General features: G+C 38.1%; 3 protein-coding genes across 3 annotated transcripts in view; 2 read left to right on the top strand and 1 right to left on the bottom strand.

Moving 5' to 3' along the window:
- LOC140938226 (uncharacterized) overlaps nt 1–116 on the bottom strand; it is a 1077-nt gene extending 961 nt beyond the window's left edge. Inside the window, exon 1 of the mRNA XM_073387739.1 lies at nt 1–116. This exon is cut by the window's left edge and continues 961 nt beyond it. Coding sequence (XP_073243840.1) covers nt 1–116 — 116 coding nt within the window.
- Nucleotides 117–4080: 3964 nt separating this feature from the next.
- Nucleotides 4081–5022, top strand: LOC140938227 (melanocyte-stimulating hormone receptor-like). Its single transcript, XM_073387740.1, has one exon. It carries the CDS (start codon nt 4081–4083, stop codon nt 5020–5022), a length of 942 nt encoding a protein of 313 aa, XP_073243841.1.
- A 10486-nt stretch (nt 5023–15508) lies between these two features.
- LOC140938228 (uncharacterized) lies at nt 15509–16174 on the top strand. The gene has a single exon (XM_073387741.1). The coding sequence runs from the start codon at nt 15509–15511 to the stop codon at nt 16172–16174; it is 666 nt and encodes a 221-aa protein (XP_073243842.1).
- The last annotated feature ends 1326 nt before the right edge of the window (nt 16175–17500 follow it).

Below are 17500 nucleotides of genomic sequence, written 5' to 3' on the forward strand. Positions count from 1 at the left end.
AAGTCGAGGTTCTTTGATGAATTCAAGTCGTACAGGAGAAGCAGTTCTTCATCGTCTATGAGGGTCATGTCGTTTGCTAACATAAGTGCATCTCTTGCATCTCCAAAGGTGGCCATTTTCGTACTGAAATACACAAAATCCGCTCCGCGGGTTTACGGTTTTTTCCCTTATGTCTGTATTAACATTCGTTAGCCAAAGAAATTCTTCGCTGTCTGCACTGAGGTTCACATCATTTGCTGTTAAAAAACCGCTTCTTTAGTCGCTGAAAGTTCCGATTTTGCTGCACATTAAGCACTTACAAGTTGTAGCCAGGTTAGGGTTTTCCTCTGGCGTTGGATTTTGTTGCGTAAGGTTTGTTTACGTACAGGACGGCAACGTCATAGCTCGCGTGCTCCACCTAGTCCTCACGCGAACACAAGTCGCCGTCCTCTTCGGGCCGTCCTGTTGCGTAATAGTCAGACCCTGGAGGATGATCAAGAACCGACGAAAAGTCTACGTAGAGATTGTGTTAAAATCAAGCCGAAAGTACCCCGAAAGAAGTGCAAGACGTCAAACATTAAAAAAAGCCTTGATGTGTTCTGTAAGACGTTTACGCAGATCTCAAGGAAGAAACTGAACGGTAAGAGTTAATTTTTACAACATTTACAGTCTACAATTGTAACTTGGATCGAAATATCCTTATAAATTAGGTTTACGTTTAGATTCCCTTCAAACTGAACAAATACGAGACTTTCCTGTTATCTACAAATAAAACAAAGCTGTTCATATCCTGCGATCAACCTGTTCACGGCAGTTGGAATGGTTACCTTCGTTCCCTTGGGTAATGAAAGGAGACGTTTAGAAATGGAACATAAAATGAATGTCCCAAGAGTAATCTTGGGTCAACAGCGTCCGCAAACCTGCAACGCCTGGTCAGTTTTTCCCAAACGAGAGTGCTTTCTGCTATGGTCAGTTTTATCCCGTGACGTCAGCCACTTCTAGTTATCAATCATCTATCCCTATTAACCCTGGTATGGACGAAGTGTCCCTTGACTCAGATGGCTCAAGCTTTACTACCTTGTGATAGTTGTAGTGAAACGAGTAATGATTAAGGGTAGATTTACGATTGCCACAGACTGTGTTGGTTTCTGATGACTAATTTTCTTTTGTTGCCTTTAAATGAGACAAAATGTTGCGTTGTACAAAGCTTTTCTTCGGTAAAGCGAATTTACGGCAAAGTGGAATAAAATTGTTCAGATGGTAAGTTGCTTGTAAAAGCATTTAACCAAAAAAAAAACTAGAAGTAACGTTATTCGAAGTTTCCATGTATTCAACATCATTATCAACAATGAAAAAAGGTCTACAAAGTTGTTAAAAGAGTGACTTAAGTTCCTGTTTGAACAACATTTCGTCAACAAATTTAGGTGCCTTGTTGACGAAATGTTGCTCCCACGCAGGACCTCTCAAATTTTTCGTAATTTAATATGGAGAAATAGCAGAAATCACAATTTTTGCTGGGTACCCTTCTACCTCCTTTAACCCTTGAATTTGCGATTTCTCCAATTTTTCGCAATTTTTTGCTGCCGCGTGCAAACTTGGACATATCTCTTCTTGCATGCGTAATGAGCTGTACCGCGTGAATTCACACGCGAGGCAGTTATGAATCTCTACCAGCTCAGTTTCCCTGAATTTGATGTAAATGTCTTCTAAGAAAGTTAATCCATTCAAAGATTTTCAATCTGACCTAAACAGAGAAGTTCTCGTAAAATATTTACTGCTCATTACGCATGCAGAAATGCCGATTTGAATTTGACACTAGTTACGGGAACGACTAACGCATTCATTTTTCAAATAATCAATTCATTAACAGAATTTTGGGGGGTATGCTTGACCTGCCTTGACTGTAAACGTGCAATCAGGCTCAAATCACGCGTAGTTATTCTATTAGCGCATTTACATAAAAGTCAATCTAATGAACTGAATTCAAATCTCCACTCTTATCACAACAATGTCGCTTCAGGTTTTTCATTCTTGAAAATCAGTGATGTTGGATACATCGAAACGTCGAATACCTTTAATTGTTATTTTTCTTGTTCTGTGTATGACTACTTTTATGTAATAACCGGATTGCACAAACAAACACGAGGTGCGTACATTGTTCAGTCAGTGGAGCCGGGAAGCAGAAATATAAAAAAATGAACACAATATCAAGAGTTGTTTAGGTTCACGCAAAACAAAACTCCACAATGTCGAAAAAGCGAGCATATGGAACATGAGCTTTAATTTTGGTCCAACTCTTATAAGGTACCTCTGATAATAATGATACTGTATTACACGTTAACGAACATTTAGATGATGAAAATGTTTCTTTACTCTCCAGAATGATTGTTGACATTTTCATTAACTCGAAAATTTATTGGCATATTGAATTTTTTCCCTATGTAAAAATCTTTGTTGAACACACAAAATTAAAATGATTTCATGGTAATGAAGGGCGAAAGGAGTAGTATTTTCAGTGCGAAAGATGTTCGCAGCTTCCAGTCTTCGCTCAGAACTTTGTTGATGTTCCTATGTTCAGTGCTGCGAGCCCGGAGAAACATTTTATCATGGAAGGTAATTCTTTTAGACAACAAAGAAAGTCGTTACCATATCAAGTTCGCCGGAGACTAAAGCAAAAGCGAAAAAACATGTTGCTTAAATCGCAGTTTTTTTAAATAAAGATGTGACAAATAATGTGTAAAGTACAGTCGGCTAAGAAACGGCTCAGTACAATGGGTAAAACTTCACGCTACCGACGGGACTGTCAAAAGTTCTGTTGCACGCAATATTTCATGTTTGTTAAAATAAAAAGAGAATTTCGGATGTCTGGTTGACGAACTGTGTAATCTCCTCTTTTACTTAGCGGCTCGGGTCCGGAGTTGGATAGATTATTCATTAAAATTACCCAGTACGTTAAAGGCTTGAACTAGACAGGAAAACTATAGGTCCTTTGAAGAAGCTAAATAAAGAGGAAAAAGTCCATTCACTTTCTTGCGTTCTACTAATAAAAAGGACAAGCTGGCTCCAAAAGAAAATTTACATAACATAACATTTTATGATGAATCCGTTTCTTATTTGTTTCCCAAACTAGAGATATAATTGTCTTTTCATTGCATATCGTTCTCTTTCGAGTTTTCTTTGATATTATAACCTTCTGTTCAGATATTAACTCAATAGGCGCGATGTTACTAAGTTTTGATTAATTTTGTAACTTATTTCACCGATATTTAAGTACGAACAATATTAAGCCAGTATTCTATTTGTACTGAAAGAAATAGACCAATTTCAGCGTCTAGCCACCGAAGGACAGCTAAAACCTGGACAGTGCAGCAAAAAGCGCTGCATTTTAGTTGGTCCTTTTACATTTTACAATGGCTTACGCGTTTCAGATTAATATTTTTTACTTTTTTATTGAGAGAGGCAGTTTACCGATTAATCGGCATTTTTAATAATCACAGTCCTCATTTCATCCTCAGTTTATCCAATGGGATTATCCCGTTTTGATCCAAAATGGAGATAATAATAATAATCAAAATAATATACGCCGTCCAATTTCGAAATTTCGTCGCTGCTGTGTCCTTATGGTCAAACTTAAAAGCGCCATATTACCAAGTTTTAATTTATTTTGGCCGTCACTCACTGATATTAAAAGAAGAAAAAAAGCATTTGCATTTAAGCAAAATGCCATTCCATCTGAAATACAAAATTCAGTGAATGCCACTTAAAGACAACCACAAAACCTCGGCAGAACAACATTCAAGCATTTCGGTTAGTTTGAGATTATAGTTTAATTTGTAAATCATTCAAAAAGGCGTAAATTACTTTTTCGTTAACAAAAGGAAGTAAATTATAATTATACCAATTTCAGCCAAGTGTAATCCGCTATTCAAATTATAATTTTGAGTAAGGACAGCTCGTTATAAAATGGTGTAAGCTACTTCTAGTTTTCAGATCAAAAGAGCTGATTTAGGGGTTACGCTGGAAAAGAGCTGTCTTTACTATTACTTTATTTATTTTTGCCACACAGATAGAAGAAAGACTGAAACTGTGACCTAAAACAAGATGAATTCTTCAAATCTAAGTAACATTTCGATCCTTCCCTCTGAGGCAAACTGTCGTATTTGGAAAGAAGAGTACCACCAGGAAAACTACGTCTCCACTCTAGCAGCCGTCATCCTCAACATAGTCACTTGTCCAATGACTGTTTGCTTGAATCTTCTGGTGGTAGTTGCTGTAAAAAGAAAGCCCAGACTTCAGACTATGTACAACATTCTGTTGTGTGCTTTGGCGGCAACTGACCTCGTGGTGGGAGCTGTGGTGCAACCGAGCTTCATTGTTCAAGAAATGTCGCTGATAAAAGGTTCTTCATTAACCGTTTATTGTGCTGCATATAATAAAGTAGTGTTCCTTTTTCTCGCCCCCTGCTTAGCATCACTGTCGCTACTAGCATTGCTGAGTATAGAGCGTTACTTGGCCATGAAATATTCCTTACGATACCAACAAATCATAACGACGTTTAGAGTGGCCACTGCTGTTATTAGCTGCTGGGTTGTCGCACTCCTTCCTCCAGTTTTCATTTATTCAGCCAGCCTGGCCGCTCAGGGTTTGTCTATAGCCGTATCGATAGTGTTTGTGAGCCTCGTAGTGATCTTTTACTGCCACATCTCTGTCTATTCAGTAACTCGTCGCCACACCCGTCAAATCAAGTCCCAACAAGTTTCGCAGGACGCCGCGAAGAAATTCCTGGAGGATAAGAAGGCTGCGATAACCACCACCATCATCGTTGGGTTTGCAGTATCTTCATTTGTGCCGTCACTGGTGTATAGATTCATGCCCCCACTTCCTCTTCACAATTACCTTGGCAATCTATTTATCAGTTTTAAGCCCCTTTTGCTATCTTGTGTCTTGATCAATTCACTGTGCAACCCTATTATTTACTGCTGGAGAAGCTCAGTTCTTCGAAAAGCCATGTTGGAACTACTTGGAAAGAAAAATACTGAATAGATAGTTACCCAAGAAGACTGTTCCAAGTAAACTGTAACTTAACATATATGTGCCGTTAAGGATAAATTACCCGATGCTGCTGATTTATTTCAATCTTTGCTTTATTTGTTTTTCGTAGATCTTTCAGCTTTCTTTTTATTTCTTACCCGTAAGAACCCTGGTATCAAAACTTTACATTTCCTATGGAAGCAGTGAAGAATTGTCAAAGTATAGAATTCACCTTGTGTAATCATGTCCTTACTTCTCATCACCAGCCTGTCTCACAACCGATGCTGATCACTCTTAGGCCCGGTTCAGACGCCGATCTTTTCACGAGCCGATTCTATTACATTGAATTAAGTACATGAAAAGTTCGGCGTCTGAATCATGTAACATACAAAGCTTTAGTGGGCATCAGTCCTTCTCGATCTATAACTTTTGTGAGTCAGTTGTATCCTGGATCGCTGTCAGATAAGAAAATAGTTTCCAGGTGTGGTATACTACACCCAGAACTTTGGGAGAAAGGGGATTCAGTTATGGCAGACAGAGGATTTACAATCCAGGAATTACTTGACCCACTAGGAGTTAAGTTAAACATACCTGCATTTCTTGATGGCAAAGAGCAGCTTGACAAAGATGTTGTATTTGGGCAAACAATTGCCACTATTAGAATCCATGTAGAACGTATTATCCTCGCATCAAGAAATTTAAAGTCTTAAAGACTGAAATTCCACTAAATATGAACGGGACCATAAACCAAATATGGACAGTGGCTTCTCTTCTATGTAACTTTATGTACCCGCTTATTAAGCAATAATGTTATGGTTTTATCATCATTTCCTTCAAAGTGCCCAATGATTTACAAGGGTCAAGTCGGTTTATGAATAAATACCAAAACTGAATTTTCCCTTTTTCAAGACTAACATTTGTTTTGTCAATGAAAACACTTTCCCTTTTAGAATAATTGATATTTTGCAATAATTGAATTTCCACGATTTTCCAACAGTACCTTTCTTGAGATTATTGCACAAATCATTGCTCTCATAGAAATTGAACAGAAATTGTCAAGTAATTGCTGAACATGTAATACTTTTAATATTCTTGCCATGGAAGTCATCTTTTTTAAGAATTCTATGAAATACTCCTTCTCGTATATTGTCAATAAAATACAGTAAAAATCTGCATACAAGAACCTAGATTTTTCCAGCTTAGCCTAAATAGGTTCTTATAGAAATGGTATTTAGTGGGATTCTAGGCTACTTAGGTTCTTAAACAGGTTCTTAATTTGATAGGGGCACTAGCGATCAGCACAGATAACTACTCTCGGGCATATGAGAGACACGTGGATCTGTATTCTTAATAATTGCATTGTGTAATCCAGTATGGGCAAAGACATAATATGGTTTTCATTTCAGTTCATTGTTTGAATCTTACTGACTGAAACCCTAAAAGTTTTTCTCCGTATTTTCATCTTTGTAAAATATGAACCTATTGAAAATTTTAGGCTAAATAGGTTATTATGAAAAGGGGGTTTCAAATAAACATTATAGCCTAACAAGTTCTTAAATTTTAGGTTTCTTATACGTGGGTTTTTACTGTACTGTAATAACATTGCAGCTAGCAAAGTAACCTTATCCTTGAAGCCCTAACACCCATCAACAGGAGTCTAAAAGCTAGATACTATGGAAAACTGGTACACGTTGTAATGTCATCGTTTGTTCAGGCACACTGCACAGTATACTAAACTGCATTTAGGCCATGACCTGAGGAAGAAACCACTTTACATAGAAGATGTTTACTTTACATACTACTTGGTCAAAATAATCTTTATTAAATGGAACCCTTGTGATGATCATCCCTTTAAATAGATAGACTACAAAGTCAACCCACTCTAAACCACAGAAACCCATAACTAGCTGGACTTGGGTGTAATATCCTAGGTGACGATCGTTCTTCAGGTTGGGTTAACCATCAACTAATTCAATGTAAAACGATTCATCTTGCATCGCCTCCTCTGGGGTGTGGTTCTTCTTTCCCTCTGGACATTTCATTTCAATTGTCCCTATCTTCCCAGATGAGGAACATGGATCAATAACAAGACCATCAGGACTGCCTTCAATCCAAAACATGCACCCCTGTCTCTCTCAAGGTAATTGGCCTCTTCAAATAGTGCTTCATGACATCATAATATTTTTCTCTTGCAACTGGCTCAAATCTTATGCCATGCTTTAGCTTTCTCTGCTGAATTGCTGGAATTTCATCTAGAGGCTTAAATTACTGGTTAAGTTTCTTGGCAAGATTATTGAAACTTCGTTTCCTTACATATATTCTGTGACACACAGATGATCCAAGTCTATTTTTGCGGTGTTTTATCAACTCATCACATTCCCTTTGCTTAACAGTCCTTTTCTCAATATCAATACTTTCTTGGTGAGTTACTCTTAAGTGTTCAATGAATTTTTTTTGTACAGTACTGAAATGAAGAGCTTCAGGTAAATCTGGGAAATGGAATGGCAAGCTTACTTTGTAAATGTCACTTGAATCTGCTTGAGCAGGGTTAACTGCCGGTTCCAGGTTAGTGACAACAGTGAAATTGAATTCCAAAGAACTTAAATGAAAAGAGAGGGGAGATCCAATGACCACTGGTCCCTACCTGGTGTCTATAGTAGCAGTAAACCTTTATTTAACTAGGGTAATCCCTTCAGAATACTTAAAAGTATATCTGTTATCAATAGGAGCCCTAAATTAAGACTAATAAAAAAGTTCACAATAAATAATAAGAAACTAAGTAACTATAAGTTAATAATAGTACAGTATAACAATTAAAACTAATTCTTATTTACTAAATAATTATTATACACAACTGAGCTATTATAATAAAAACTTTTCTTGGCGGTCTCAGTTCTTACTGCAGGAACGTATATAAAATTGCTTCTTCTTGTTTCTCTTGAAATAACTTCCTTATTCAACTTAAAATAATTCTTTAAAAACTATGGTACATCATTATTTAAACACCTCTTCACTAAACCTAAAATATGAGCGTTACGGCGATCTTCTAAACTCTGAAATTTAAGATAGTCGGCGGATGTTGAACGACATTTAGATTTAACTATAATTTTCGAGGCCCGCCTTTGCAAAGATTCAAGACTTTCCATATCTGCTTTATTGCAGCTGGACCAAACAACATCGCAATAATCAAAAATGGGCAAAATTAATGAATTATACATCTCGAAAGCTGCATGTATAGTGATATTCCTTCTAAGGCGCCCTAAGACACCAACTCTTTTACCAACCTTAGAAATAACATAACGAACATGGTCTTTCCACGTAAGACTATCGTCAAGAACGATGCCTAAATACTTAAAATCATAAACTCTATTAATTTCATAATGACTCTATTATATATTAGTCACCAATTCAGGCTTTTTTGGGATGACATGGGAAAAACCAATAAGAGGATGAATTGATTCCAATTCCTTTTGCATTACTTGAACTCCACGGATGTCTAATCTTTTTTTTTTTCTTTACTCTTGGATCAAACAGAGTTGGTTTTATTCCCTTGTTCGTTAAATCCTTTTGAACTGATGTCTTCATTATGGGTTCTTTAGGCAGACCTTTCTTACCTTAGAACAACAACAGAAAAAAGTTTGATCACTATGTGAATAATGCTTAAGTCACATCAAAACTTTCAGACACATCATACAACTTTATCAAGACGTGCTTCAGCATGACCTATGCTAATATCAGTTTAGTTCTTCTGCTAGCAGACGAAAACCGAGCATGTTAACTACTTGCAGCTGAGCTGCCCAAAGGTACAGGTAGGTAATGGCAGCTAATTGAAATCAATTTATACTTTACCAGGAATACCTCATTTCCTTGACATGCTTGTACATGCTGCTTCCTCAGGTATCCTGTCAAAGTCTTCCAAAGAGTAACGAGCGAGTTCAAGTAGAAGACTCATCACATGATTACAGTATCCACTTTTGCCAGCTCTGGAAGTACAGTGTGCTTCCCGTACACTCCCAGAAGTTACATTGAGTGAAACTTCTAGTTCGTGAATTTCTCGAGTACTCATGCTGGCACGACACTTTGCTTTTACTATAAACGAGTTACCAAATACCTTCGTATACACTGTGTCTGATGAAAGATACTGTGTGAGATTATAACATTGCGTGACAATTAAGATGGACACTTAATCTTAATTTTTTAGTTTGGCCATGTCCACACGTATCCGGAAATTTTTTTTTCCGCAAATATTTTTTTGCGGATGCAAAAATTTTCGCGTCCACACGTATCCGATTGTATCCGGAAATTTTCTGATTTGCTCTAGTGCCCAGTTTGTGTCTTTGGTTTGATCCGTAGATAGGGTAACTCAAGTAGTAATGGATGGTTTGGTTTATCCTTTCCATTTTGTGGAAAAAAATAATCCTGAACACGCTCGGAAGAATTACAAGGTCTTACGAGTTGTACGCAGGGAAGGAGAATTTTTACTATCCCAACGGTATTTGCTTTAGGGGGCCCCATAGAAAAAAATTGTTTTAAGATGGAATGATACTCCTTTTGTTCCTGTATGGGACCGAATCAAGAGAGAATAATGGACCAAATAGTCAGCCGGCTCAGTCTATGACCCCAAGTGAGTTTTATAAAAACAAGTACATACAAAGGTATTGGCCAGCGACTAATTGGATTTTGTATTACTTTATGTTTCTGTTGTGGTTCGACGGTTTGCCACTGGTGACGTTTTTGTTTATTTGCAGTAAATTACATTTTGAATTTTTACAGGCCTCGTCTGATTAAGTTGGCCAAAATATAGAAGCCACTATTACTTCTTTTAAGATTGCGCGTTAGACAAGGACGGTGTTGTGTCGACCTGTTATAAGATCTAACAAGGAAAGCTTTCCTGGGGTCCTTATTTGTTACGATTTGTGGAAATTAAATGCCTTTTAATAATGGTTCGTTTGTATCTAGATTCTGTACTCTGACAACGCTCTGTCCAGCGGCACATCCCCGTAGTGGCCATATAAGGGAGTACACCCCCAGGTAACCATTGCATGCAAACCATCTAGTACAATAGCAAGGTTTAAGAATATAGAATTCGTACGTCAGATAACTAATCAACATTAATTTTAAAAAAAATGGTTAGGACCGCGTATTAAGTTAATTGGTTTGAATGAGCGGAGACATAAATTATAAAAGTAATTTTGTAAGTTACGTGCTTGCAGACGTCATCATCTTTGTTTACGAACATTACAACTTCACGCCGATTTAAGTGTGTATTTCAGAAATGGGCATAACCGCTGGATTTTGTACCCTGAAGGCTCAATTTATTTCTCCGGACTTTCCCTTCGAGAGTGCCCGTTTTGACTCGGTTCAAAGAAGGTGAGATTTTATGGCGGAAGACTCAGAAGCGAATTCAAAGGAATTGAACAATGGCTTAATTAAGCTGCCAGGGCCGCGAAGTTTGAAAGGTATTCTTTTGTTCTAAGTGTGTCAATAAAACTGCAGAGAATTATCGCACATATTGCAGTAGAAGTTTATGGATTTAAGTCTTTCGCAAAACTTCTTCGACTTGGACACGTATTTTTCAAAAAGGAGAATTTTGAGAGCTTCATAAAGAGATCTTGAACGAGAAATTTCGACCACTGTGGACCGAGATTGGATTTTTTTTCTTGCCGAGGTTTCGAAGTACAAAGCAAGCCGCTGAGGCATTTTTCTCGCCTATCGCTTAATAAAATCTGGCCGAGAGTTATCCATTCATTCAATCATAACAGTTATTCATTTCTCCAGAGCAATGAAACTATACAAGCGTTTCTACAAAATTATTTCGAGGAATTATGAACTCCGCAAGTTTTGATCTGTCGATTACAGCTCTTGTTTTGATTTTAGATATTTCCCGTCTCACTTGACTTCTCCGCGAATCAAGTTGTCATGCTAATCGGTGAACTGACAATACGCGGTTATTTCGGGCCCTGCAGTCACGTAACTGAAACGAAAAGTTTTGTTCAACAAAAAATAAAACTGAAAGGCAAGCGAAAACGTCCAAAAAAGTGAAACTACACTCTAATAAAACTGTGTCATCCCGTTAAATGCATTCACCGCTTGCGTTGTTTACATTTTAAAAAGAGTTGTTCGCTCTTGATTGCAGAGCTACTGAATGAATAAAACGTTCTAATAAATAACTTCCGCAGCAGTTCTTTAAAACGCCAAATTATTTTCAAGGCAAGAGAGTATTTAATAAAAAAAATACTATTGGATACCAGGTATTTATAAGCTTTAATCAACATCAAATTTATCAGGCTTGTTTCCTCTGTAATACGGTACGTGACCGAAAATATGTTATGCAACCAGAGTTGCCCGCCACTCTTAAAAGACTTGTAAGCGTTCCCACAGACTGCAGCAAATTTAACAGGCAAGTCTGAGTATTTTAATGGATAAATTTAATACTCATCAGGTAACAATGGGGATTAAAAAGTCAATCAAGCAACAAAATTCGAAACAAAAGAGACATATCGCACCTAAATCAAAGGAATTCCGCTCGTGGATTCTTCGGAAGGTAATCGACAATGGCAAGAACAATAGCCTGAATATATGAATACTTGATAACCCCAAAATTTGGGGTACACACTTAAATCGGCGTGAAGTTGTAATGAAGTACCATTCATATTTTGGCATTATATTAATGTTGACAAAGTAAGTTGAATCATTCTCAAAAAATTATTACAAAGTGGGATGGAATTATTACAAATTGCGACAGCTTAGTTTATTACAAAGTGCGATGGACAGTTATTACAAATTGCGATACCTTTTTTATTACAAAGTGCGACACGGATTATGACAAATTGCAACAGGTATTACAAAGTGCGATGAATTTATTACAAATTGCGACAGGTATTACAAAGCGCGATGATTATTACAAATTTCGACAGTACAATGTCAAGAAGATTTATTAATGGCAAGGGGCTTTCTGTATTTTTCCCATACAAGCTAGGAAAAAATATTCATTATCCTTACAATGTGATTTTGTTTCATTTGAAGAACTTTTATATTGGATTTATAGGCACTGTCCCAAACAATAATGGCAAGGCCAAGACCAAACGACGGATATCATTTGAATACATCGAAACCGACATAACTTTCCGATGAAACTCGGTATATGGCTGAAAAATAGGGAGATAATAAAGATGCCTTTAAAAAGGGGCTGCTCGTTTCCACAGTAAAATGCTAACGAAGACGGTTCTTTTGGCCGCTTTGTTCAATAACCAGCCAGAATCAAATCTACATGCGTTATAACAAAATGTCGAGCGTAAGATAAAACAAGAAGAACAGGAAAATGTCAAAGAGAGAGAAAAAGAAGAAAGAAAACACCCGTTCTTCCTAAGTGTATAGATAAAGGCTGCGGAACAAGCAAACCAACTGGCGGTACAGGTTAGCTTACAGGGTGTTTCAAAAGTTCGTTCAGACACACAGCATTTTATTCTTCTTTAGGCAAATTTAAACTGATTAAAACCTCATTTACAAGCGCTTAAAAATATTGGCACGGCAACACAAATTTTTGGCACTGTGATGGCAATTTTTGGGCACGGCACTGGCAATTTATGACGTGTAAGCGCAACGTTTGGAACTTGTTCGTGAAGCAGTCTTGGCAACCCTAAATTGAGGTGCGGTGGCGAAAAGAGCTGCAGTGCGATCAGTTTTGCAGGGGTTACAACCGAGGAGCATGCGTCGTTTTTACAAAGATGGAGGCAAAGAACACTCGAGGAATGCATGATCCACTGAAGCAACGGAAACCCTTCTTGAATTATGGGCGGAAGAATCAATAAAGTAGTCTTTTGCCACACAAAATCTTCTAAAGAAATGCGAGCGGTTTATGGAAACCTAAAGGCAAGCTAACGCCTTGTAAACATCTGAGCTCAAATAGCCTGTTCAGCACTTTCGTAGTTAACGGCATCGAATAACCACCTTTTTAAAAAATCACCAACAGCTGTATTTGTTCAAAGAATATCTACCTGGAGTTTTGAAAACCGGGTTGCCTCAAATCTTAAGTCAAGTCCAGCACATTGCAGGCAATCTTTCAAAACTTTTAAAATTTGATTCAAGCCGTGATGCTTTTGGTGTAAAAATGAAAATCTCCCTCTTCAGGACTAACCACCCTCAGCTCTTAACCATGGGCTCCAATTAACTTCCTGGAATTGACAGAAACCAGTGGAAATTCCAGGAAATATGTTAAGTGTCATGTTGTTGCATAGACCTAGGGCTATTATCTGGTATGCATTTGGGGTAGCCTGGTTAAATTTCAGGAGGTGGGGTTGTCCTAAAGGCTATGCTTTGTGCTAGACTGTGGATTTGCTGAGTTTTTGTACCGGGGCTTATTCCTCTCTTTCAAAGCTCAGTGTCTCCCTCAAATTGAGGGGGTTTGTGTCTAGCTGGGTGTCATGTTGTTGCACAGCCACAGGGATATTATCTGGTATGCATTTGGGGTAGCCTGGTTAAATTCCAGGGGTGTGGGGTTGTTGTAAAGTTTGATGTGTTTTCGCACTGTTATGCAGTTTGTTTGTGCTGTTTGCATGCAAGCAATCACCCACTCTGTTGATAATGTTCCAAGTCAGCAAGCAGTTAAATTGGTGGTTGTAGGACTTGGTTTTGTTGAAAAGTGTTGGTTTAGATTGTCTTTGGGGGACCAGTTGCAATGAAAAATGGGGTTAACTTGTGGAAATGGCTTTGCAATCGCTGAGGCTAAATTGTCCCTTAAAATGCCTTATTTTCCAGACTAATGAGGAAAGCTTTACTTTTGTTACCTTCAAGACAGACGTTTCTATCAAATGGAAGTTCATGTATTCAATAATTTCTTTTTGAGGTGAGATTTTACTTTTCAAGTAAGAAGGGGCATTAAATTGCCAATCAGTGCGAGAGACTGACATGAATTAGTATCGCGGTATATGCAAGTTGAATTTTTTCCGCCATGCTTCTGAGAATGTGTGTGAATTCAACCTGCAAACACTTCTGACTGTCTTTCATATGCCTTCTATTACTAATTCTTTAGGTGCAGATGAAAAATAGGAATTTTCAACATTTCATCATGCAAGATCTAGTTACCAAAATGAAAAAAGTACGCCAAAAATATAAACAGGAAGAAAGACAAGTCAAGCAAAAGTGGAACAGGGAAAAGAAAGAAAAGGAGGTATTTTGACATTATGGACACCACAATGTCCGACAAGCCACAGGTCATACCACCTCTCATCATCAATTCCTCTATACCTTCCACATCTGAACCACCCAGTGCTACATCTGTTGATGAGAAACCTTAAGTTGGTAAGCCTGTAAGGTTTTTATCTTTTTGGCCCCCGCTGCTCATGTTTAAACTTGAAAAGGTTCCTTACAGCCATCCTAATTATTTTGAATTGGGGGAGTGAGGACCGTGTGATTTACTTAAGTGTCTCATTCACTGCATATTCAATGAAACTGCATTACATTGAGTTTATTAATTTCAATTACCTAATCTCCGCAACACAGATAATTTGCAATTCTCCATTATTTGGTTTGTTTTGTTTTCTGTAGACAATGATGATGCAGATGATCACGATAACAATGAGAGTGTTGGTTCTCACCAGTCGACCTGCAGTGAAGATCGAGGTGTGTATCAAGCGTTGGTAATCAATCAACCAACCAAACAAGCTTTTTGCTCTTGTTGTTTACTAGTTGTTGTTCGTTAACTATCCCACACCTCCATTAATAGAATAGTAAGAAATTAGATGCAAATGTTTTACCCATCTTAACCGTGGTTGACAAACTTTCAGTTATTTGAGAATTTTGGCATTCTTTATTTTAAGGGAATTCCAACATTCGTAAAGAGTTACTAATGATGTAACTAGAACATGTATTCTTCGGACAAGTTTGCATGCTATCATCATTGTAATTTTATTGTTCCTAGAAGAAGTATATGTGACTAGGAAAGCCACGCTTCAACTGCATTTTTCTTGTAACTTCCCATTAACGTTATTACTTCTTTTTACTGTCCCCGCTAAATAATAATAGTCAGACCCTGGAGGATGATCAGGAACCGACGAAAAGTGAACGTAGAGATTGTGTTAAAATCAAGCCGAAAGTACCCCGAAAGAAATGTAAGACGCCAAACATTGAAAAGAGCCTTGATGTGTTCTGTAAGAAGTTTACGCAGATCTCAAGGAAGAAACTGAACGGTAAGAGTTCATTTTTGCAACATTTACAGTCTAAGCGTGTAACTTGGATCGAAATATCCTTATAAATTAGGTTTAGGTTTAGACTCCCTTCAAACAGAGCAAATAAGAGGCTTTCCTGGTATCCACAAATAAAACAAAGCTGTTCATATCCTGCCATCAACCTGTTAACGGCAGGATATGAACAGTATTAGCTCCATTTCTTTTTATTATCTTGGTAGACTACCTGCTGCTAAGGTCTACAGATGGTGATATAGACTCTGGAGTGCTGACTTGCCCTCGTAAATGAAGTAGGTACCCTGCAAAAGTTTTAAATGACTTGGGACTTTGCAGATGACATCGCCTTGCTTGAGTCATCCATCTCCCGTGCTCAGTCGCAGCTAACCAGAACTGCCAATGCTGCTGCTGACCTTGGACTTGTCATCAGTGCTCCCAAGACTGAGTATATAACGATCAACTGCTGTCCACAGCTTCCACTAGAAGTATATGGTAGTACAATCAACCATGTACAAGACTTCAAATACCTTGGCTCCATGATGGCATCTAGTAGTGGGGATCTCAAAAGAAGGAAAGGGCTTGCATGGACAGCTTTTTGGAAGCTGGAACGTCTGTGGAGATGCCCTAACATCTCTATCTCCACCAAGATCAAGCTATATAATACTGCCTGTGTCACTGTTCTTCTATATTGCTGTGAGTCGTGGGTCCTGTCGAAAGCAATGGAAAGCGAGATCAATGCCTTTGGTACCTCATGTTATGGAATTATGCTCAACATCAAGAGAATTGATAGGGTGTCCAATGCTAAAATCTATGATCTAACTCAGACTGCCCCGCTAGTAGAAAATGTCAGAACCCGCCAACTGAGGTTTCTGGGTCATGTACTCAGGATGCCTGATGATGAGCCATGCAAGGAGTACGCACTGTATATTCCACCACATGGGAAGAGAAAACCAGGAGGGCAACGAACCCTGTTTCTCAGATAAATTCAACACCTTTTGGGAGACACAGACAACATGATTGGCCCGGGCAAGCTGTCTGAATTGGCACAGGATCGTTGTGGCTGGAGGAAGCTCGTAGTCGCCTGCTCTGCAGCCGACCGATGATGATGATGGAATGGTTACCTTTGTTCCCTGGGGAAATGAAAGGTAACGTTTAGAAATGGAAAATGAAATGAATGTCCCAAGATTAATCTTGGGTCAACAGCGTCCGCAAACCTGCAACGCCTGGTCAGTTTATCCCAAAGGAGAGAGCTTTCTGCTATGTTCAATTTTATCCCGTGATGTCAGCCACTTCTAGTTATCAATCATCTATCCCTATTAACCCTGGTATGGACGAAGTGTCCCTCGACTCAGATAGCTCAAGCTTTACTACCTTGTGATAGTTGTAGTGAAACGAGTAATGATTAAGGGTAGATTTACGATTGCCACAAGCGGTGTTGGTTTCTGATGACTAATTTTCTTATGTTCCCTTTAAATGAGACAAAATGTTGGGTTGTACAAAGCTTTTCTTCGGTAAAGCGAATTTACGGCAAAGTGGAAAAAAACTTGAAGTAATTATTCGAAGTTTCCATGTATTCAACATCATTATCAACAAAGAAAAAACGTCTACAAAGTTGTTAAAGGGTGACTTGAGTTCCTGTTTGAATAACATTTCTTCAACAAATTTGAGTGCCTTGTTGACGAAATGTTGCTCCGACGCAGGGCCTCGCCAATTTTTCGCAACTTATGGAGAAATAGCAGAAATCACAATTTTTGCTGGGTACCCTTCTACCTCCTTTAACCCTTGAATTTGCAATTTCTCCAATTTTTTGGAATTTTTTGCTGCCGCGTGCATACAAGGTCATATCTCTTCTTGCATGCGTAATGAGCCGTACTGCGTGAATTCACACGTGAGGCAGTTACGAAATTTCTTCCAGCTCAGTTTCCCTGAATTTGATGTAAATGTCTTCTAAGAAATTTAATCCATTCAAAGACTTTCAATCTGACCTAAACAGAGAAGTTCCAACAGGAAGTAAACAATTAAGAAACAACTGCTGAAGAATGGAACAGAAAAAGAGCAGATTGCAGGCCCAAAGAAGAAAATTAAGGACAACAGTCGACAGGTACTTTTCTATAGGTTTTTGTGAAAGGATAATTTAAGAGGTGAACTATGCCAAGGCCAAAAGTACAGTCCTCAGAACATAAAAACCGGCATTACAAACAAGTGTAAGCCGAGAATAATTTCAAGTATCATAACTGCCGTGAAAAAAATGACTCAAGTGTCAGTTTGATTTGGTTATTGAATGGCAAAAATGATGACATAAAGCATCT

Source organism: Porites lutea, chromosome 5 (assembly GCF_958299795.1).
Source record: "Porites lutea chromosome 5, jaPorLute2.1, whole genome shotgun sequence".
Lineage (NCBI taxonomy): Eukaryota > Metazoa > Cnidaria > Anthozoa > Scleractinia > Poritidae > Porites > Porites lutea.

Bases quoted from the DNA above. Each gene is read 5' to 3' on its own strand.
- LOC140938227 (XM_073387740.1), top strand. From the start codon at position 4,081: ATGAATTCTTCAAATCTAAGTAACATTTCGATCCTTCCCTCTGAGGCA.
- LOC140938228 (XM_073387741.1), top strand. From the start codon at position 15,509: ATGACTTGGGACTTTGCAGATGACATCGCCTTGCTTGAGTCATCCATC.